Raw genomic sequence first — 22,843 nt, forward strand, 5'->3', positions numbered from 1 at the left:
GGAGCTACCCTATAAACTACCCCGTAATGGACTCGAGCGTATTGCGTTTCTCGATGTCCATGTCGAAGAGTTCGATACCCTGTTTTTTTTTTCACTGCCACCGGTCGCTCGTGGTGGTGCAAATGTGAAACCAGAAAATTAAATGTATAATAATTAAACGAACTTTCCAAGGGTGAGAGAGATTTTTGCAGAAAAAAAAAGAAATACAAATAGAGAAGAGTATGCTTGTAGAAGAGCTGAAGAAAGTACTAAAGGGACTACTGCAGAAAAATTCGACTAACCAATTTCTCAGCGCATTATAATTCATTCCGAGGATACATCATCATAAGTCACGTGGTATTATCATAAGCTATAATTCATATACACTCGTTCTTCCCTAATGGAATGACAAACTTGCGAGCTAAAGCCGCCACCGCCCTCGACGGTCGGATTATAAAGCTCGGGAGGAAAAAATTTTGCTTTCCAAAAGTTTCGTCGAATAAAACGCGCCAAGCACTCGAAGATCTCTGGTTGCGTAGCGTAGGCGGGCTGCTTTTATAATCCGATAAAAATGAACGAGAACGGTAGTAGACAGGCTTAAACAAGATCTCATCTATCATTATCCACGTGGACTGTCGAGACAAAAGCTTAGCCGAGGAATTTCTGGATCGATGGGAAAAAGCTCGATTGCGTTGGAACTTTATGACGTGGATGGTTTGGGCTATAGAGAGGAGAGGGGGGGGGGGTAAGAGAGAGTGGAAAATAAAAAAACCAGACGAGTTGGAGGAAGATGCGAAGAGACACATATATATATATATATAATGGAAAGAAAGAGAGAAGATGGAGAGAATCGTGTCGAAGAAGGATAAAAGAGGCTCGAAATGTAGAAACGTCGATAGTAATCGAAGAATTGGAATGGGAGAAAAATATCAATGGACTAAGAAGGAAATACTTGCAACTTGGAAAAAGGATAAACTATATACTGTAGTGTACATACCGTGTCGACTGGAAGGAAGTAGAAGAGTTACCCAAGACAAAATGCGGGACAGAGGGAAAGAGAAAGAGAAAGAGAAGGAACCGCGATGAAATAGAAAATGTAAATTGAAGAGGATCGGGGATGAGAGAAATTGGAAAAAGAGAAAATCAAGCGGAGATTAGGGCGGGGAAAGGAGAAAATATCGAAACGGCAGAGTGCTCGGAGGAAAATAAACCGAGTCTAGCAAAACGATGTAAAGTAAAGAAAGATGAGGGTACTTGCTGGGAAAGGATAAATTGTCCTGTGGATTGGAGTAAGAATTAAAGTATGAAGATGCTTGCTGGGGGCTGGGATGAGACATGCCGTAGATTAGAGTCCGTTGGAGGAAAAGGAGAGGATGTAAAAGTGGAAAATAACAGGCTGGGTGATGTATGTGTGCGCGAGTGTGTAAAAGACAGAGGTAGAAAGGGATAGAAGGATGAAGAATAGAGAGAACTAAGGGGCTGAGGTGGAACGGAGATTATGAAGGGTATCGAGTGCCAAACTGTCCCTCAAGTTACCTTACGTCCGAAAGGAAATTTGAGCTTGTGTGTTGCTCGCGTAGTCCCTCCGTCAGGTTAGGTTGGCTGCTTTACTGGCTGGCTGAGACTGGCTGGCTGTACTTGGCTCGGCTAGGCTGGGAACGTGGCGTCATCGGTCGCGACATCCACTTAACTGGATTTCCGCTTGCCGAGTTTAGCAAAGATTAGCAATTCGACGCCCGATAACGGGCCTCCCCGTACACAACCCCTCTCTCTCTCTATATATATATATATATATATATATGTAGAATACATGTATTTATACTCGTACAGCAGACAGGTATCAGTATATATACCTATACATATATAACCTTTATCTCATATATCATATAAATCTCTATCGTGAATTTAATGACAAATGACAATAGCCAATCGTTATCGCTTTTCTTTATATAATTTTGAACCCAGAAAATTTGAAAGACATTTCACCGCAGGTTCTAACCAATGAGTTCCAGCTAAATAGTCGAGGGTTACTGGTCGTTTTACCGCTCACTTATCTACTAGTCGTGGAAGGGTATAAGGATGGTCTTATCGGAATTCCGCGGATTCCAAGTCAATGAAGCAAATCGAAATTTACGATCGTCCTTCGCGGAGAAACGCTTTCTTCCGGCGCATAAAAAGTTCAACGTTGCTCGGTGGCCAAAAGGAAACCGAGCCTGCCTTCCTCACGCTACTTTCCACGGTAGGTCGTAGTTCTTTTCTTTTATGGACTCTCACAGCCTCGATTCTAGAGAGAACGAAAAGCCAGATCGAGGCATTGCGAGCAATTCGAAGAATCGAATTTCAAAAGGTTTCAGCCCCGAGATGCCAACCTCTCTCGCAACCTACGTGGCCAACTTTTCGTCCCAATTTCCTTCTTCCATTTCTACCAGTTTAGATACGTTACTTCGATCTCCCCAATAAACCGATCGCATTCAAATACACACAAATCTATCAGAATCGTTCAAAGCACGATCATTCTTCCTTTCAGCCACCTCTTTTTATTTTTTTTTTCAAATTTATTTTCTTCGCAATAGACCTTTTATCGATTCCACCTACACGTGCTTTATTAGACTTTAATCACATTGGTCGACCAAGGGACCACCCTCCCTCTATTTGCTATAGTCAATATTCAAGCAGAACCAACAATAAATTTCATGCTTTTATTCAACGTAGTATATATCGACGTGCTTATTGTTTTTCACGCGACAAAATAAATCGTGATTTTCTCCATGCTGAATCTGTTTCTCTCCCCCTCCCCCCTCTTCGTTTCCGAAGTCCGAATCATCGCGTGGAAAAATCGCAAAAACTCAATTTCTTCTATTCACGTTGGAAAATTTACTGTCCGCGTGTATAGGGAAAATAGAGTGTAAACAGAAACATGCAGGAAGCCGCCGAACGAAACTAAAACTCGGCAGTTTTGCTTGGTGAAATTGGCTGGTGTGTATGGAACGGGAGAAAGAAATTTGGTGATGGATGGAAAAGTAATTCGATGGGTGTGCAGAGAGTAGAATTTCATTAGGAAAATTCGAAGGAGTTTCGGCTGGAGTGTACATCAGAGAGTATCCTTGGCTGGGGCATTAGTGTAAGCGTGAAGAAACACGCACGCACGAGCGATGTGCTCGAGTGCAAGTTTGTCAAGCTGCACTTGGCTGTTTTGCAAACTCCAGGGCTTTTGGAATTGAATCCGTGCACGGTGCACTGGCTTTTAACTTCTCTACCCCACATACACACACACACATACAAATATATATATATACAGTGTTACGAGGAACAGGAGCTACATGCTAAATTAATGTGGTTCACCTCGCTTCCATATCTGGAAACTGTGAGGGAGACCAGTCTAGATATATCCTATCTTTATTCCATCTCGTGAAAATCTCACCAATTTTTTACCTCCCAATCTTCTGTTTATTCCTCTTCTTCTTCTTCTTCTTCCTCTTCCTCTTTTCCTAAAAAGTGCATGCATTCTCTAATAAAGGAGAAGAGTCTTGTGGTCGGACGTAACGTCTTGTTTCTTCTCATTATAATTTTTGCAAGGACCAAACGTTCCCACAAGAGAATAATTTCGTAGTTGCACGGTGTGGAGGAGCTGTTAAAGGAAAGCTCGTTCCGTTGTTTTTATCAAAGCTAAGCATGGATTGAGAAAGCTCATCGGGGACTACGAGCAAGCCGAGGACCGAGATGAACAATTATCTTTGGAGTCTCGTTAAGCGCAAATAAAAGAGGGTTTAACGAATCGCGGACCCGTGACGTTTTCGGCCAAAGGGTTAAATAAGGCGTGACAATCCAATCCTTTAAAGCGTTAATGCGTTTTCGTAAAATGCACAATGAACGCGTAAAATCTTTCTCTCGCAAGCTTCTCTCGAGGATTTTCAAAGTGGAAAACGCTGGATATTACAGAAAATCTCAATTATTTTCCAATTTTCCGGAAAATTTCCATTTTCTGCGCTTCATCAGTTTTCCTCGTGGCGCAGTGTAATCAGGAAGATCTCCGCGCTAAACAAGAGTAGAAACGGCAAACTCGGCTCGGCATAAGTTTCCTGTTTTCCAGCCAGAGTCTCCGCATGTATTTGCACATGCTTTACAATTAATCAAGCAAGTTTTCCAGTTTTCAAGCTAATGATACAAGAAGTTACACATTAAGACTGCGGAGACAGTTCGAAATCTCTTTGGGGAGGAATTAGTAAGCCCGAATGACTCCGATGAATGATTCTCAAGGTAAGAAGAAGCGTACAGTAGTAGCAGAAACGTTAAGAGTTGCAGGATTAGGCGAGTCGAAATTCGAGGAATGATTTTTGATGAGCCCAAAGGAATAAGGAGAGTGTTAATCTCGATTGAAAAGTTGGAAGGGATTATCGGTGGAGCATCGATAATCCTTGGAAACGAGAGAAATCCAGTCGAGTATATCCAGAAGGGCTATATAATATTATATATATATATATATATATATATATAAGGAGCTGGCGAATTTAGTAGAGAAAAACGAGGTATATATACATTTGTATAATAAAGAAGAAATAAATGAGATTGATTTTGAGCGTTAATGGCGAGAACCTTTTGTTGTGATAAAATGGCTTTTATAGAACATATATATATATATAGATATATAAAAAGGGGATGCTTAACAATAGCAATATGCTTGCGTAATCATATATTTATTATGGTCCGTCGAGGGAGTCTCAAGGTGTATTCTATACGCTATAGTGTGAATGAGGGGTGGATAGCTTTTGGTGGCGGACGTTAGCATAACAAAAGCTTGGAGTATTTAATGTGGCAGAAAAGCTCGCCTTGTTGTGGAATTGCTGAAGCTTGAAATCCCCGCGTTAGTCCTCGGGACCGGACCATTCTTCCTGGCTGTTCCGGCAATGGCCACAATGCGTGTTCCGGGATCGCAATAATGGGATGACGGGGTCCAACGTGACCGCGCGAAATCATTCGGCCAACCGTGTGTATCCACCAGGCCGTCATTTAATTTCATGCAGATTACATACAATCTGATTTCGGCTCGCTGCTTTAACGTATCATCGAATACGATTGTTCCCACCCCCACCACCCCCTCTCTTTTATACTAATTCAATCGTGTCTCGATGTTCGTTAAATATATTTCCAAGGCTTTATCGCGATCGTTCGATCGGTTAATTAACTGATCCAATATAGGATCATTCGATATTTGGACTTGTTCCTTTTATTAAAAATCAGAGAGCTGTCTCGGTGCTCGTTAAGGGGTGGTTTCACCGTAACACGCTAAATAATTAGCTAATTGTAATTGTTTTTTTGTGTAAAAAGTATTACATGGATCATTAGTACACTGTGTTTTATGAGCGGAAAACTCTGGGAGGAAAGAACATGTTTTTTTTGCACGAAAGTATATATATATATATATAGTTAGCGAGGAATTTAAAAAATTATTGTTTGCGTCGATATTTAAGGGCTCCGATTGGTCTAAAACGAATAATTCCAAAGGATTCTAATTATAATTACCTCATTTTTCGAGTGTTGCGCTGTAATAGTTGCTTCACAACTCACCCAGCTATATTCTGATAGGATATAAAAGATCAATTATTGTACCGACGAATAAAATTCAGAGTCAAGAATAATAAGAGTCTAAAATCCAATGTTAGTCCATATAAACGTTATAAATTGATTCTTTCTATGTTCTTTAAATATTTGCCCTTAATTGTATCTTGACATAGATCGATAAACTGATGTACCGATTGATAGAATTGCGAGACAAAAATGATATCAGTCTAGTGTCTTACATAAGTCACCAGAGAAAAATTAGAAAATTGTCTCTTTGTCAATTAAATATATTTCTTCGTCTGTGTCGCACAAGGGTCGATCGCTCGATTAATTACTCATCGATCAGCCCGATGAGGTAACTCGATAAAAGATATATTGGTCCTTTGACGAAAAATTCAGCACAGAGTTGTCCGGAGATCTTGGATCGTCCTTTATCTCGGTGTGATATCACCCTGTAAATCCAGGATCTATATATAGAGAGTCACAATTCTTATCCGTACCTGTTTCAGAGCCCGACGCCGCCGCAATACGTGTTCTGGTTTCACAATAACCGGATGATAAACTACGATACGACGCGGGGCAGCGTGACCGTACAAACCGATCCAGGATCAACCCAGAGCAAACTGACGATTCGCCAGGCGGTGGAATCGGACACAGGCAATTACACGTGCACCGCCTCCAACACCAAACCTGCATCGATCAATGTCTTCGTCACCGAAGGTGAGTAAACAAACCAATTGTTCCTAACTAACCGGCAGCAGCAACCCAATCACGATCCTACCAAAAATCCTTAGCTATATATATATATATATATATATATATATATATATACGATCGATTCAATTTCATACATCGTGTTTTCTCCCACAGTTTCAATTCCAATTATTTTTAATCCTCGATATTCTTTTCTTCCTCGTGTGCCCGTTATATCAATAATTTTCTTGAAAAGAATAAAAGCGAGCTTTTGTTGCAACTCGGTTGTATATATATATATATAGAGGTACGTACGTGTTTCATCGTTGCCACGTGGAGACGTTTGCCTCAGACATAACGCGTTAGTTCGAAAATGAACGACGAGCCACATTGGCCTTTGAACGATCGATCATTCGGCAGTTGCCCCCCCCCCTTTCCCCTATATAGCAGTTAACCCCTTTCCGGCGATGGAGGGAAGCTCGGCCCAGCCTAAGCTCACTGTGTTTTTTTCGCAAAAACTGTCTTCCCAACCGTTTTCCCTTCTGCCAGACAGATATTGCCATAAAAAATCTCGAACCCTTCTCGAGAGCTGTACCGGCCCTTCGAAGGGCTGCTAAATTCCACTCGGATTCGCGAAACTTTTTCTCGTAAAATCCACGCTATTGGCCAACTTTTTCAACGTCGGAATCGACATGTAAATTCTTGTAAATATACGTCACTCCGCGATTACACTTGTAATCCCGTCACACGCATGACAAACAATCGACGATCGACGGAAATACCTACTCCGTATCACACACTTTCGAAACTTTGGCTCGCGCACCACGGAATCTCTCTTACCGATCGAATCTAATTTCCCAAAAGTCCGGCAAGTTTTCCCCGCCGTTTAATCGACGTCAGATTCGTCTCGTTGATTTTTCACGGAGTTTCTTGAAATTTTCTCCAACTATTTCGGAAGGATCTAGCGCGCTCTGGGTTTAATTAACGAACGGGTTGTGACAGAGCGGTGAAACGGTGTATAAGGAGAATGGGGTAGTAGAGTTGGAGGGGGGAGCGTGAAAGGTGTATCGTAATGTCGGCACACGGCTTCTTATTTAAATCGCTTAAGCTGGCCGATCCTTAGACTACACTGGCAGTTAGCAATGGTATAATGATCTAACGAGATTTGCCGTTTAGCGCTAAGCCAATTTCACCCTGGCAATTTTCACACACACACACACACACACCTACAAAGCATTATTTTTCCTCCACCACTTTCCAGCGAGTCACGCTTCCACGGAACTCGAGGAACAAACGTTGCGGGTGTTTCAGGAAGATTTGGCGAGAAACAGGATTAGTCAGGATTGAAAGCGGAGATTCAGCGTGCATGTGTATAGGTGTGTGCGAGCGCGCGGAGTAATTCGCTAATGAAATAATAGTTCTGGCAATCTGGCAGTGGCGTTGGGTGATAATTCGAGTTGTACTCGAAGATTTGCGAAGGGATCTCGACGGAACTGCACAGCAGGTTCGTCAGGAGATAAACCGGCCTGGTAAAGGAGGATCCTGTTTTATTCGAAGAAAGCCAGCGAGCTGCTGGTGCTCCGCGTTAAATTTTCAAGATACGAGCTCCATTACGTACGGGCTCTCGGACCACGAATTCCGTGCATGCGGCTATATACCACGCAGGGGCCTCGGTAATTCACGCCTCCTCTCGCAACGTATGGCCAACTGCGGACCGTAAATTACCCTGAAAGTCTGCGCGCGAGGCCTCTTTCGCCAAGGACACGTAACGCTGTGGCGCCGATCAATCTCGCAAATCTCTCGGATCGCTCCAACGCGTCCTTCGCATCGATGCTCCGCTCTGTGCATGGCTAGCTGTAAAAAAAACCCACCCCACTCTTGAGCCATCCAAAGAATCTCTCTCTCTCTCTCTCTCTCTTTTCCGCCAGCTAATTAAGCTTTATCCGTGCACGCCAGCCTCGAATGCGATTTTTTTCTCCCATTTCTTTCCGCGCGCGTGATTCGTCAGGTCGCTATAATTCCTTTATCGATCTGACACGAATTCGCGCTGAGGTGCTTTCATCCTCTCGCTCGCTCTCGGCTACGTTTTCGCTCCTCAGCTTTTCTTCCGCTTCCAACTATGCGATTCCTAATTATCGCTGACCTTTCTTTTTTTCTACCTCTTTTTTCTTCTTCCACAGATTATTTCTTTCCTCGTTTTTTGTTTCATCCACGAACATCAGAATGTGGTTCTTTAATATCGGTGATTCAAAGGGATTTAGAATTATTTGTATAGGGATTGTATCGCGAATACTGGGTCTTCTGAATTATGCTACGGTTTTAATTGGTATATGAAAAATTTCGCTTAATTTTATATACATGGATCAATCATTTGCATTGGAATCTGGGTTTGATTATTGTTCGTGTAATGAGTGAATTTCTGTAGACGTGTGTGTGCGTCAACTAATTTTAGCGTGGAACGCGCGAGGTTTAATTGTTAACGGTGATTTTCTCTCTCTCTCTCTCTTCTCTGCTTTGAATTTTTGTCCCGCGAAAATTTGAATATAGCCTTTTTAAAACTGCAGGGTCTCGTTGGTCATGGATAGAGAAACAGTGTCGTGATACAAAAATATAAAAGGATCAATTTATTATAAGCGATTCTCCAAATAAGATCTTATAGCTTTGAAATGTGTATTTCAGTGTTTTATTATTATTGCATTACAAAGTGAAAGATACTTTTTAACAATATTCTTCGCTAATTCATTACACAGATCTTTACAGAAATACAAAACTTCTTAAAAATATATATGTTTTTAAAAATGGCTGGTTGGGCATAAACTTTTCACCAAATTTCTACGAACTCGTGTAGCTATAAGTTATTAAAAAAACAGGATATACGAAGATGTTATAACTTTTCTCAAGTTAAATAAATGAACAAAAATTTCCTATATTTGAATAAAGATCCAAAAAGTATATATTCGTCGCTGCAAAGCAGAATAAGCTCATGAATCCTAATTAGCACACTAATGCATTTTTGTTCTCTAAATCTTCTTTCTTCCTGTACTTGTACTTGCAAGATCCTTGATCCTGGTTACCTAAAATAAATATTCTTCGCTCAACTCTTTTTCTTCGTCCATTTCTCTCACCCACGATTACGCAAGTGTATATATAATAGGCATCCAAAAGGCCTCTGAATAATACTTGGCTTCATATCGCCACGAATAATACTCCCTAAATTTACACGGCTCGGCCATTCGCAGCGCTTAACAAGTATTTCCTCTTCGGCAAACACAATATTTCTCATTTTCCGCGTATTAATCTCCCCTATTGTTAATAAAAACACCGTTTCTATAGGCACGCGCGCCAGCTAAATTTGCATAAACGTTACATTTAGCTTGGCCATTACTGTCTACTCTTTATCTACCTCCGCTTATAAATCTTCACCTTATTTAGTTTAGTTTTCCTACAGTGAAAAAACTGGCCACAAGCTGGAAAAAAATACACGCGTCATATATATATATATATATACAATCAGGAACGTAGAATAAGCTTTAAACTTATCGAGCAGCGTAATTTATATTATAAAAAATCTATCGCAAAATAATGAATGTATATCGCGTTAAAATTTTTCATGCATCCGTTCGATATAAGAAGCAGCGCGTATCAGAAAAAGAATTAGGTATTTAAAGCTTTCAATTCTCCGATCGTACATTTAATAGAAATATGGCAAAATTTTCAATACATTTCCATTCGCCCTGCACTATTTATCCGAGCCGGTTTCCGTGTAGTTTTTTTTTGCGCCTTTTTTAAATGTCTAATTTTTCCATTCATCCATTTAGCTCGACATTTTGCTGGGAAGAACTTTTTGCGTTTGATCGCGCTGCGAAATTCTATTGTATAGCGTTGAGCGAATGTAAAATAATGCGAGGTAAAGAGAGATAGAGTTGTGGCGGTGAGAGGGGGAAGGGGGGTGATGGTTTCGACGCGCGGCAAAGGAGATTTGTCGAACAATAAGGAATCCTAGGCTTGCGGTGTAAACGGCGTGGTTCCCACGGACTGAATAAAGCCTATATCGATCCATCGACGAGGTTTGTCCAAAACTTTGTCAATTAGATCAAAGTTGCAGCATCCTCACCGACATGCATCGGATGCAAATGGACGCTTAGACCGTAACGAGCGCGACTCACGCGTTTCTCACTTTGGTATTCTATATATTCGAACCTTAAAACGACCATCCCCCCCCCCCTCCCCTAGCTTATATCCTCTCTCTCTCTTCCTTCCTTCCTTCCTTCCTTCCTTCTTTCTCCTTATATTATCCCCCCTCGTTAAAAGTAACGCGTCGCTCAGCGAAGCTTCTCTAATATCCGCGAAATTATTTCATTATCGCGCTTTTATCCAATTTCAGCCCACTTTTCTTCCGCAAATTCTCATCACGACCCGCTCAGCTCTGCGATTCGTTTTATTCTCCCGACAAATCCTCCTCTCGCTGAAAGAACCTTCAAGGTCAAACGCTTCTTGCGTCAGTTAGCACGGCTAGCATTCATTTTTAAAGCAATTTCTTCTACTTCTTCGCGAATTCTCAAACAGGAACATTATAAATAGTACGTTCTACATAAGTTTATTAGAAACGTAAACAAAGCTGGAGCGGGGAAGCGCAGTTTTTACAACACAGTGTATAAATATAGTATTCGCTGTGATGAGAAAACATTAGGTTCGTTTTGGCAAGAAAAATATTGACTTGGTCCAGTTGCTTTATGCGAGAAATAAATAAAGGCGTCCGTTGTGTTTACGCTTGATGTTTATAGCGCGGGGACCTTTTAGCGCACGCGGATTCGAGGATTTTCGGTGGAGAATTCAGAGAGGCGAATTATTGGCACAGGATTATAAAGCTCGGCAGAAAGCCGACATTGAGTAACGCAGTGCCGACGTTTCCTGAGAATTAATTGAACGGTGAAAGCGAATATTTTCCAGCATGTTAAAATTGATTCTTTCCGTTGGCCCCTTTCATAACCGATATTCCAGTCTGGTTTTACTTTTGAAATACCAGTAGCATTTTTATAATCCAGTCAGCCAGCTGACGGAGGGCTTAATTAGCTTCTAACGAGGCCGAAATCTTGGCACGGATAGTGGAGGGGCTGCTGCGTGGTTTATCGATCGTTGTGTACGTTGGATTGAAAAAAATATCCGTGGTTGAGAAATCTCTGAGTGTTTTCTTCGGTCCGCTTTTATGACTATCGGTTTAAACTGCGATAAAATATTTTATTCAAGCTCGATGGGGGAATAGGTAATTGAGCGAATTTCATGGAGAACATAATGTTTACAGGCTATTTCGCAGCTACCTAAGCACGAGCTAGTCTCTTTTTAATTCCATCCGTCATCTTACTAAAATCTCCGCTAATGCATCCTGCAGCTGTGCCACGTTGAATAATAAACTTCCTTGGACATGAAATTTTTTCCCAAACGTCCCGCTTTATTCCCTCCACACGCGGGGAGAAGATCTCCGAGCTGGAAATATTAGACAGCTGCTCGCCTTTTATTTTTGTGTCGTCTCGATATATATATATATATATATATATATATATATTTATGGGAGATTTTCTTTTCAGGTGATCAAATGGCGGCGATACAGCGCCGCAAGACATCGGCCGCCAAACGGAATTTAGCCGGACTACTGCTGACTCTCTTCGCTACCGGCGCCCTCCTAGTGCGATAAGCGTTTCATTCCACACAAACACAAGTGTTCATAAAATTGTACCATTACTTCCGTTGTCCTAGATAGAAGCTACCCGCAATTATTATGATTCGTCATGTCCCCATCACCAGCCCGAATCTTTATTTTTTTCCTACCCGAGGCGTCCTCCACTCCCCCTCCCCCAACCCTCCCCTATAACCAGTGGCATTCCCACCGCAAGAACGAAAACGCTTCTGCGAGGCCAAATCGAGGGATCCACTGAAGAAATTCTTCCGAGATGCGTCTCGAAGCGATTGATTCGTTAATTTGGCGGAAAATAAGCGGGAAGAAGTCGTTTCGTCGGTTCCAGCGTCGTCGGAGGAAGGAGAACGCGAAAGGTCGACGGCTCGCTCGCTCGCTCGCCCAAGGACGCAGTTGCGGAGGGATTCCTGGAAATATTTCGGGTCGAGGAGAGGGGGGAATATGATTTTTCCGTCCGGTGAAATTGGACAGAAATTCTGGCGGTAAAACGCGAGATCACGTTGCGTTAAGAGAAGAAAAAGATAGTGTGAGGTGAGAATGAAAAGGGGAATGGGGGAGGGGGAGGAAAACAAAGTAGCAGCAGCAGAAGAACAAGAAGAGGAGGAGGAGAAGAAAGAAGAAAGAGGAAAAGCTGTAAGAGTGATCGAAGATTCGACATTGGACGCAACGCCTCGGTACTTTGGACCCTGCCAGTGCAGCTCCAGCGCAAATTTTATTTGTTTTTCTCGTCGAGGTTGCCGCCGGCCGGACTGCTTGGATATGCGAGATTTTCGTGGGAGATTGTGCGATTGCCTGTTCCAAGTCATTAGGTGAAACGCGCATGCGACTCAAATTATGTAAATACTCGTTGGTAATCGTAATCGCACGCTCGCGATACGCCCCTGTGCGCTGCTGGCGAATTATATATATACATAGTATATAGAAACGATACATGTATGTATACATATGCGCTCCGAACGAATCAGGGACGTGCCAAGGACGCCCCGAACCACCGGTGCAATTTGAGACGAGATCAGAGTTGGGTCATTGTGCTATATCTGCCAGTATAAATCGTACCCGTGCCAATTTAACTCGCCGACTCTTTCCCATTCTACAAAATCGCTGAGCAAAATTTTCAATTCTCAATCGACGCTCCCGATTCTTATCGCTCGATTACACGCAGAGTCCCTTTCACCTGCTGCTCTTGTTTACATTTTTTCCCCTCCGTTGCTGTACGAGTATTCGTAGAAAAATCGCGTTAAATGTGATCAATTTGGAGAATGTTATTGTCACAATATTATTGTTCCGATCGAGGGTTAAAACGGACCAACCGCGCAAAGAAAACATTCGGAATGCATGGGTAAATTTTAGGCTGGTCTTTCAGTGTTGTGTACATACATATACGTGCCAGCTTGTGTTTTGCTCCCTCGTCAGTCGTGAAAAGAATTTTCTTTCGAGCTAGCTTATTATTACGACGTCGAGCGTTATAATTCCTCGAGGACGAAGCGCGTTACTTCTTCTCAGTGTATACCCGAGAGCACGCGTCTCTCTCGATTGTTAAATTCACGGTTCCATTTCGCTTTTGTACATTGACGCGAAACTGTAATTACTGTAAATTGTAAGGTTTCTTCTTTTCACCAGTCGAATCATCGACCAATGTATACATTTGTGAATTTTCACCCAACTCTGACGCGACGTCGTTTCTTCGCCCTGTGTACATCGGAGGATTGGTAGCCGTTAGGACCATTTTTCCTTCTACGAACTTAACTCGGCCAGACCCGAAGTTATATTCGTTGTTATACATATAACACGCGCAGCTTTTATTTCATTACGCGCGTTTCGTTGAGAAATTTTCTTCCGAGAATATAGAGAGAGTTTTCGCGTTAAAAGAGGAAAGAAACGGGTCTGAATGATTTAAGGGAATAACATCCAAAGCGAGAAAAGTTAGAGTATTACTATTTTTTCGTATAAACATATTAGTATTATACATCCTTCGTTTCACCATCTTCGTGTGTGGAAACGTTTCGCTCTTGAATGGTCCTGCTCAACGCAGGTACGATCGTTGGCTCGCAAGCGAGAAAATGGAGAAAGTGGACGAAGCAAAGATTCTCCTTCGTCGTTAGTTAAGACTGCAAATTGTGTGTGTATTATCGATCCTCGGAGACGTTTAAAATAAGAAAAATTGATGAATGTTTATGTATGCATATTACACGTATAAACGTATACATCCTGATTGTACGGGGAGGAAGGAAAATTCCAGCAGTTGGAATACATATACCGAAATTGCATTCCGCCTGATGAAGTTATCGAAGTAGCATGGCACCATAATGAGAACAATGCGGCGCTCCGTGAATATTTATCAACCAACTACGGAATCCTGTAACATACCTAGGTCATTCTTAAGCGTCCACGAATTCTGATAAATATTACTCGAGACTTATCAATTCGGATGGAAACTCAAAATATTCCGTTATAAGCAATAAATGTAACGCGATAGATGATTTCCTGCAAATATTCTACCTGCACCTACGTCATGGCTGATGGTCACCTTGGTCAATATAATGACTGAATTTTCTCTCTCTCTCTCTCTCTCTCTCTCTCTCTGCTCTGCTCTGCTCTCTCCTGTGGAGAGCCAGCCATTTCACATGCTGAAAATAATGAGCGGGTCTCTGAAATCGAAAATATCGTCTCGTATATCTTGTTAATGACCTGCGCGTCAGACGTAACACTATGACCAATAACGACACACCGAATTAATTAAGCTGCTGCCGTACGTCTCATTACTAGACTACACTGACCTACACGTGTCAGTGTCCTAGTCGGAATGATGAAATAATTGATTGAAATAATAATATTTACACGATCCCCTGACACGCGTCTGGTTTCCCCCTGCCCCAACTAATTTCGATTACAATCTACACAATTTTTACATCCCACCCCGTCCACGCAGTAGACTCCTCGTTTGCAGCAATGCACAGTGACAAACATACGAGCAGTGTTAAAAATAAAATCAAACAGAGACGAGAAATCTTTTTCGACCAACTTTCATAATACAATTGGTAAACTATCGAATCCTTATATATTTAGACGGCTCCAGCGTCCTAATTATCTGTACCACATATATATATATTTGTCCGTTATCAAAGAGATACAGAATTGCAACGATGCGCTGCTGCACACCGCCAGAGCCATTTAATTAGGGGTGTATCGTTGAAGGAGGAGATACTATACATGCATATAACGAATCCCGTATATGAACGCAATTGCTAGTGTTGGGAGACGCAGTATAATAATGAATTTTTTCATAACGGTATCAGAGAAGAATAACGAATAACACGCGCGTGCGCGTGCGCGTACGAGTCTAGGTCGGCGTAGAATCACCGCGATAAAAAGTGGCAAGGATCGTTTGATCGGCGAACCGTAAAGATGGCTTTCCCAGATCCAGTGGAATCATGTGCAGTCATCCGAGCATTATGTATCCGTCGCTATCTGTTCGACCAAAGAGGCAAAAGAAAGCCAGGAGGAGGCTCCCTGTCCAACGAACGACCAATCACAATCAAAATTACATCTTCCTCGCTTATTCCAAGAGTCAACACTTTTAATTACGGTATACCGCAATTAGTTTTATGTCTGTGTGAAAAAAGAAAAAAGGAAAAAATGACTGGCGAGAAAAATAAATCTTCGACTGTGGTAAAAGTGCGATTTTTCTCCTCTTTTTTTTTTGCATTTTCGAGCGAGGCGGTAAATTAAATTTTGAGAATTTCCGGTAGCCGCTTGATTATTTATCGTTAATTGACTGAGACTGCCCCTCTAAGTAGAGGCAACGCATTAATGGAAGCTTGGATTGCGCTCGCGATCAATATCTTTGCTCCGGAGGCAGGGCTACTCTCTGTACAATGGATATATTTCACTTGGCACAGCTATCGATACAATTGCTACAAACGATATCTCCGCGATAGAAATGTCTATAATTACCAGTTACACTGTGTGGATTTAATGGCGCACAAAGCTCGCCCGATCTCTCCTTCGTTAGTAAATTAATTATACTTTGTATCGTTAAAGTCTCTGTTTGACAAAATGCTCCATATTATATACAAACTACAAAATTATCCGGTGATACCAAGTTTCAATCGACTGTAAACATTGGATTGTCCATATCCAATAATATCCATTTATCCGATTCGATCATAAGCGTTAGTCGTGAAATTAAACGGTTTGGAAAAAATACGCTGTATATATAGATATATATTTATTTATCAATTGACAGAGATACCTTGTTTTGAATTCGAGAGAGAGAGAGAGAGAGAGAGAGAGATATGAACACAGAAGAGAGAGAACGTTGAATATATTTATTGGAGCGTTGATGATAATGAGTAGCGTTGTGGGAGTGATTGGAGTTTTTAGAAATACTTTGTTAATTAGTAGAGTATTCCTCGTTAGCTCCGGCGTCTAATGTACGAGGCTCGCTAGTGGAGAGCTTTGTTTTTGTCGTCCGTTGCCAGATTTAAGTTCTCCCCGAGCGAGGAGGATACAGCTGCGACCGAGAGCTTTGCGAACTTACAACGATAGAAGTAGCTGATTGGCTGACCCAGATGCATCTTTTATCATAAATTTGTGCGAGGAGCGTTTTCTCCGGCTCCTTTCAAAGGCGAGAGTCGTCAAAAAACAAAATTGCCTCATATAACGGCCGTAAAGGGCCAACAACGCTGTGTTGTACGACCAGACACGGAAATTAAAATGGAGACTGCAAAAATATTTGCAATTAATCTTTTCGCCGATCCGTCGCTGTAATTAACATAGAAATAACGCTGAGCGTAGCTGATAATATCATTCTCCGGCAAAAATTATTCTCGCGTCTCGCTTAAATCGTGACGCACGAGTCAATAATAAGTTTTTAACGCGCTATATACCGTACATTAAAGCTCGATTTCTGATTAAGAAAGAAAACATTTACTGCCAGAGGCTGACAAAACTTTTAATACGGTTTTCTCATTGGCGGTTCCAGAGAGAAAATCACAATGTCCAAGCTTGCCTTTTCTCTCCTTTCTCTTCGCTTTCCTCGCACATCGCAACGCTATTTTCTTATATAAATAGACGAGAGGCTCGGCTTAGTTAACTGACAAAACTTTAACGATTCAGCTCCGGCTAATCGAGATTTAGTCTATTGAGACTCTTAACGACCAAAGTAATTCGCTCGCGCTGGATTCTGAGAGCATTTAAGTAGTCCACTGTTTTTCGTGTTTGAGGAGATGACGGATAATCCTGTTGATGGTGGAGAGAGAAAAGAAAACAATCCTCGACCCTCTCTCTCTCTCTCTCTCTCTCTCTCTCTCTCTGGTCCTCGCGCAGCATAGTTGTCCTATATATAGTTGTTCGCCGGCAGTTATGACGTAAGCGCTGATCCAGGATCCTGCTGCAGGTATACGAGACAAGGCTACCCCGGCGGAGGGTATGTATAATAAATTTCCATGGGGACTCATAGACGAAGAAAGCCACTGCATAATGGACAAAGTATAGAAACTTAAGACTTGAACTTGGAGGTCGCTGAATTTATTATAAGCCCCCATGCTACAAAGCTCGATTAAAGTACGATCTGCATTGCATGCGCGAGACGAATGCGATTCTTCCAAGTGCAACGCAATCCCTTTCGTTGCTCCTCGAATTATCCTCCTGAAAAATCAACGTACAATATCAATATCAGTCATCGTTCCTCGAAAATCTCCTCAAGAAATCCCGAAACGATGCCCAATGACTAGAAGGTCTTTCAAGAGCGAAACGTTGCAGGCAAATTTTTACATAAGGTTTTTCTATTGGGTCACCTTTAACGTTCGTTCATAAGATTATTATTAATTATACGATGTAATGATACCGAAGTAATTAAGATGTCGATGCACATAAGCGCAGCAAGACTGTCGGTTTATATCGCGTTGCACTTATACGCATCCAAATTTAGATTATTCCTAGGATCTATTGATATTAAGCTAAGAGGATAATGTACGGTACATTACGGTGAAATTTCAAATTAATTCTTAAAGAATTAAATGATAAACTCGCAACTTAATGAATTTCTCAGTATATGTCTGCAATCATGTATTATAGAAAAGGAAATGATTCGATTCAATAAAAACATAAGAAATTCTCTCTTTTGAAGAATAATTTTATCCCTTCTACATACTATTTATCCAATTATAATATATAATATTCATGTTTTTCATGCATTCATTTATTTCCCAAATCTTTTACGTTTTCTTCATTCTATACATGTAATATGAAGAAGTATTGAGTTCTTCAGTGGCTTTTGGTTGATTTTGGCTTTTCATCAAATGACCAATAAAATTGCTTACATCATACATACATGATATTCTTTACAAAAATTAAAAATTATTCTTTCCTGAATCTGAACATTATCCTATTTTAATATGTATAATACAGATTCATATATTTATATATATAATATATTTGTATATTTATTCATATAATATAAAGAGCCTTAATTTATTTAAACATAACAGGTCATCTTTGTAAAGCTGCAAAAGGACTCGACGATATCTACATCGTGCCATTATTGTTTATAATACAAGATCGTACTCTCCTAAATATAACAACATATTCTTTGATATCATTTTACATCTTGATAACTACTTTGTAAAGAGTAGCTATTTAAAGAATTTAAATAATTTGTGCCCGTAGCAGTTATACATTTTTGTTTCTAGCAAAATGTAATACTTACACAATATCTGATTCCTTTTGCAATTAATATTATACGGTATTTTATATTATGGTAAATCTAGATAACAAAAAATATATAATATATTACAATACCATTATATTCGATCATAAGAGTTTAAAGAAACTGTTATCTGCACGTAGCATGCACGGTAAGTTCAGCCATGGCAACTGTGAAATTCAATCACTCCTCTCGCAGAACGGATAAACATTTCTTGAGCAGCTCCGCGTGCGCCTGTAAGAATTTTTCATTCATAACAGCCATACGATACTATAAGACATCAACTTACCTTAGCATGTTTAATTTCTAGCTCGGTCAGCTCGATCAAGTTTTTTCTAAATGCAGCTACTCGTCGAGTCTTAAAATCCATCAGTTCTTCAAATAAGATAAAAATTAATCATTAGAAACGTTACAGAAAAAGCAAACATTTAAAGATAATGTCGTATGTTTTTTTACCTTCTTTTCCTTTTTCCGACATTTGCTCGAATTTCTCACATGCCAGGGTTTGCGCTTGCTCCGCCTAGATTCAATAATTACTTTAGAAATATCGTTTTCTCGTTAGATAAATATACGAAATTGAAACAAACTCAATCATTAGGAAAAGTAATATAAAAATTACATGCAAGTACTTGACATGCAATATTCTGATCAATCTTTTAAATTATAATAGTATTTGTTCTTAATTTCCTGATACCACTTTAATAACAATCAATGATGCTGTAATTTGATTTATTACAATGAACATAAATCAACAGTAAAGAACAAATAATACAACACAAATCAAGAGAGACAGACCTCAGAAACCTCCAGTGCCTTGAGGAGCAAGAAAAATTACATTTTTCATTAAATATTTTTCTGTACTGTTATTCCTAGCATAAACATTTAAAGCTGCCCTTTTTCACTAACATTTACTAGTAGGCACTTTATTCTTTTCTCTCGTCGCTCATGTAGGTGATAAAATAGTATTTTCATAACTTTTTTTTCACATTTCATACTTACAGCATGAACATCCTTATTTTTGGCACGAGCTTTTTCGAGAGCGCGATTAGCAGTTTCGTAGACGTGCAAAGCTTTTAGTCTTCTAAAAAGAAGTTTCTTAGCCGCAATCGTATCCCTCATGGAATAGCGCAAAGTGTCTGATAATTTTAAATCTTCGTCGGACGCTACCCTGCCTTCCACTTTCTGCGAAAAATATATTTTGTATAAATTTAAGGACTATAAATAGAGAAATAGCATCGCCGACAAACTATATTACCCTTATTTTTTCAAATGTTTCTGCGATCTTAGTTAAAAATCGTTCCAATTTGCCATTATTAGTTGTAGCTAGCTGTAGGAGGTTAGATGATATTTTAATATAAGAATCTGCTACATCTTTGTGTTTTGCGGTTTGCCTATCAGCGCGATTAGTTGCCTCTTTTAAATTATGATGGTACAATTGTAAAAAAGACATTTCTTGATCAAAAAAGTCATTTACATCTTTAACTGTTGCAGAGAGATAATATTCATCTGTGGTTGTAGAGAAAGACTTTACAAGGCCTCCAAACATTTCCATTTTATTTTTCCCTAAATAAAATCATGCTTTGTTTAAATATCAAGGCCAAATGTTTATTAAATTAATTAATAAAACTCTACCTCGAACACATAGATCCTGATCATACTCCAAGAATACTCTGAAATTGTGATCATTTCGGAAAACTGGATGATGTGCTAGTCTGGTTAAAAACATCTCATGCATTGCAACAGTCTTTTTAAAGGTGGCCAGGTACTCACTAAAGACAATTTTAATGATTTATCGAGATAAGATAATTTTAAAAACTTTGAAACTTACGCTTCCAGCTCTTGCTTCATTTTATTAAATTCCTCTCGTGTCATATTTCCCTCTCCTTCACCAAGTTTTTGTAATTTTTCCCTGGAGGCATCGAAATCAGGCCTCGGAGGACAGGGGGGAATCTAGAATACATTTCAATGAACATCGAAAACAAACTATTCTTTTAACCTACAAAAATGAAGAGGATGTACTACTCACAATGTATCCTGCATATTCCTCGTTTTCTTCAAAGCGATCATGAAGCCACACAAACTCCTCGTGCTGCCTTACCACTAGGTTATCAGGTTTTTGAAATCCAGGTAGAGTTGTTTTAGTATGAACAGTGAATTTAACTTTTTCCTTTTCACTGAGAGCATCCGATATATCTACTTGCAGAGACTTATCAGAAAGGTCCACATTATCAGCATGGATTGTCTAAAACCCAAAAATAGTTTAGGACCTAGCTGGATAACAACAGCATCATCAATTCGCATATACAGATGCTTTATTGATTTATAGCAATATGTTAATGAGTATTGAATAAACTAGGGATGAATTTTCAAATGAATTGACAAATAACTGATTTAAATACCTTTTTAGGAGGCATGCTATTCAGAATGTCGGCAGTGTCACATATTCCGTCCTGTAACATTTTTCAGGGTTTATGTATAATGATAGAAGTTTATTGAAGTTAATTTGAATGATGCTGGCAAATAATTCTGATGAAAGAAGCAAATCACCGGGTAAGTGATAACAGGTTCCACCTACCATCATGGCGTCGCAGCGTCTTTTTGACACAACGTGTTTGACAATGCTCAAGTGTCAAAAATGACCACAATTTCAGTTGATTGCTTAATTGTTACTGTACTCATAAACACTGGCACTATTTAAATGAATACTTTATGCACTTTTTCTTAATGATTGTTTAGGGAGAAATCAAGACATGACAGAAATTAGTAGCGCTGTTGATACGTGTCGGATCAGCTGGCTGGAGTGAAGACCAGCTGCGTCATACCACAGTACCATACTCTCTCATTGAACATATATGTACTGAGTGGAACTGAGTCTTTTCTAATAAAAGATAAAAAATTCTATTCATGTGTGATTAAATCAGTATCTCTCCTATTCTTTGAAAATACAAATCTTTGTTAAAATTTACTGATGATAATTTTAATAATTATAACTTGTGTATGAGCAATTTAACAAATATCTTCAGGAGATAATAGAATTTTCTATGACTGAAAAATATTTAAATTCTGAGCTTCATTAGATCAAGAATAAAAATAATGTAGGAAATGGAAAAAATTTAGTAATTTGTTCAGAAATTTTCAATATACTATATATTTTTATATGGATTTATAATATTTCTATTTAAAGGATATTCCTGTAATAATTATTTTGATTCTTTTAAATTTAATTTTAACAATACAGTGTATGATATAAATATATTTAAGAATTATTTTGATTTAATAATAATATTATATATTACAGGCACAAATTTTGGTGAACAAAATTGGAGTACACTAGATCTTAATGAACGTATAGAATATTGACATTTCTGCAAGTTTATTTCTAATGTTGGTTTTTTTTATTTGATTTAAAGCACAAAATAAATACACAAAAATTATCACCTAATTAAAAATAAGAAATCAAATAAAAATAAACATTTGTAATTTGTATGTTTACACCTATATGCACATATATTGTACATAAATTGATTTAAAGAAATGTATCTGTGCTATGGACATTTAATATTACATCTTTTAAAATAAAATCAAAGAAATAAAAATATATATTAAAAAATAAAGTAAAATAAATCAATCTACCTACTATTATTGTATGATCATCAAAGTCAATACCAAGATGCCTGTACTAGCATTATATAGCTCTTTATATTTCCAACTTTTGGTATAAATTGTATTTTTTCTTAACCAAAATGTTCATGGAGGATTATCCAAACGTAATTTTAATTTTGGTATAGGTACAATCTATTTTCATAAGTCGCATTGTATTTGTCTTATGCTAATTTTGCCAGTTTTTTTTTGTAATTACTCAAATAAATTGTCAATCCAATTAGATAGGCCTCCTAAGTGGAATTCATTACATGATTATATATATTCATTACCTTATACATCAATACATACATATACATGGTGTTGCTTTCAGTAATCAAGTGTAAATCAATTTAAGTCTAATGTCATTTGGGCTTAATATTTCTCACTTAAATCTGAGGTATGCAGTGAACAAATTTTAAACTTCAGTAAACATTGTACACAATATATATATATACTATCATACGTAAATAGAAAAACTAGACATACCCATCTTTCTTTTCTATTTCTGTTATCATCCAATTACTATGCAGCTCTCTTAATCTAACTAAAAGTTGTAAATTGATGGTACAATG

The 22,843-nt window shown here is 39.1% G+C and overlaps 2 protein-coding genes across 6 annotated transcripts in view; one reads left to right on the forward strand and one right to left on the reverse strand.

Moving 5' to 3' along the window:
* Positions 1 to 12,029, forward strand: part of dpr12 (defective proboscis extension response 12) — a 175,993-nt gene extending 163,964 nt beyond the window's left edge. For all 3 annotated transcript variants that reach the window (XM_066728315.1, XM_066728316.1, XM_066728314.1), the window contains 2 exons: positions 6,048 to 6,258; positions 11,817 to 12,029. In XM_066728315.1, the coding sequence (XP_066584412.1) occupies positions 6,048 to 6,258; positions 11,817 to 11,923 (318 nt within the window). In that variant the 3' untranslated portion in view covers positions 11,924 to 12,029. The remainder of the gene's footprint in view (positions 1 to 6,047; positions 6,259 to 11,816) is intronic.
* Positions 12,030 to 17,436: 5,407 nt separating this feature from the next.
* On the reverse strand, positions 17,437 to 21,446 carry Snx6 (sorting nexin 6). Of its 3 annotated transcripts, XM_066728312.1 has the most exons (11): positions 21,205 to 21,446; positions 21,029 to 21,079; positions 20,656 to 20,871; positions 20,458 to 20,579; positions 20,262 to 20,398; positions 19,885 to 20,192; positions 19,629 to 19,811; positions 19,425 to 19,442; positions 19,086 to 19,149; positions 18,919 to 19,004; positions 17,437 to 18,863 (listed from the first exon to the last, which is right to left on the reverse strand). In XM_066728312.1, the coding sequence occupies exons 1-11, from the start codon at positions 21,208 to 21,210 to the stop codon at positions 18,813 to 18,815; spliced, it is 1,242 nt and encodes a 413-aa protein (XP_066584409.1). In that variant the 5' UTR covers positions 21,211 to 21,446; the 3' UTR covers positions 17,437 to 18,812. The 3 variants fall into 3 exon arrangements, with proteins under 3 accessions (XP_066584409.1, XP_066584410.1, XP_066584408.1); XM_066728313.1 differs by lacking the exon at positions 19,425 to 19,442 and having other exon boundaries at positions 21,205 to 21,444; XM_066728311.1 differs by lacking the exon at positions 21,205 to 21,446 and having other exon boundaries at positions 21,029 to 21,088.
* Between the last annotated feature and the right edge of the window lie 1,397 nt (positions 21,447 to 22,843).

Source organism: Prorops nasuta, unplaced genomic scaffold, assembly GCF_024137725.1.
Source record: "Prorops nasuta isolate Cenicafe-Biocafe unplaced genomic scaffold, Cenicafe_Pnas_1.2 PNAS00006, whole genome shotgun sequence".
In the NCBI taxonomy this organism is placed as follows: Eukaryota; Metazoa; Arthropoda; class Insecta; order Hymenoptera; family Bethylidae; genus Prorops; species Prorops nasuta.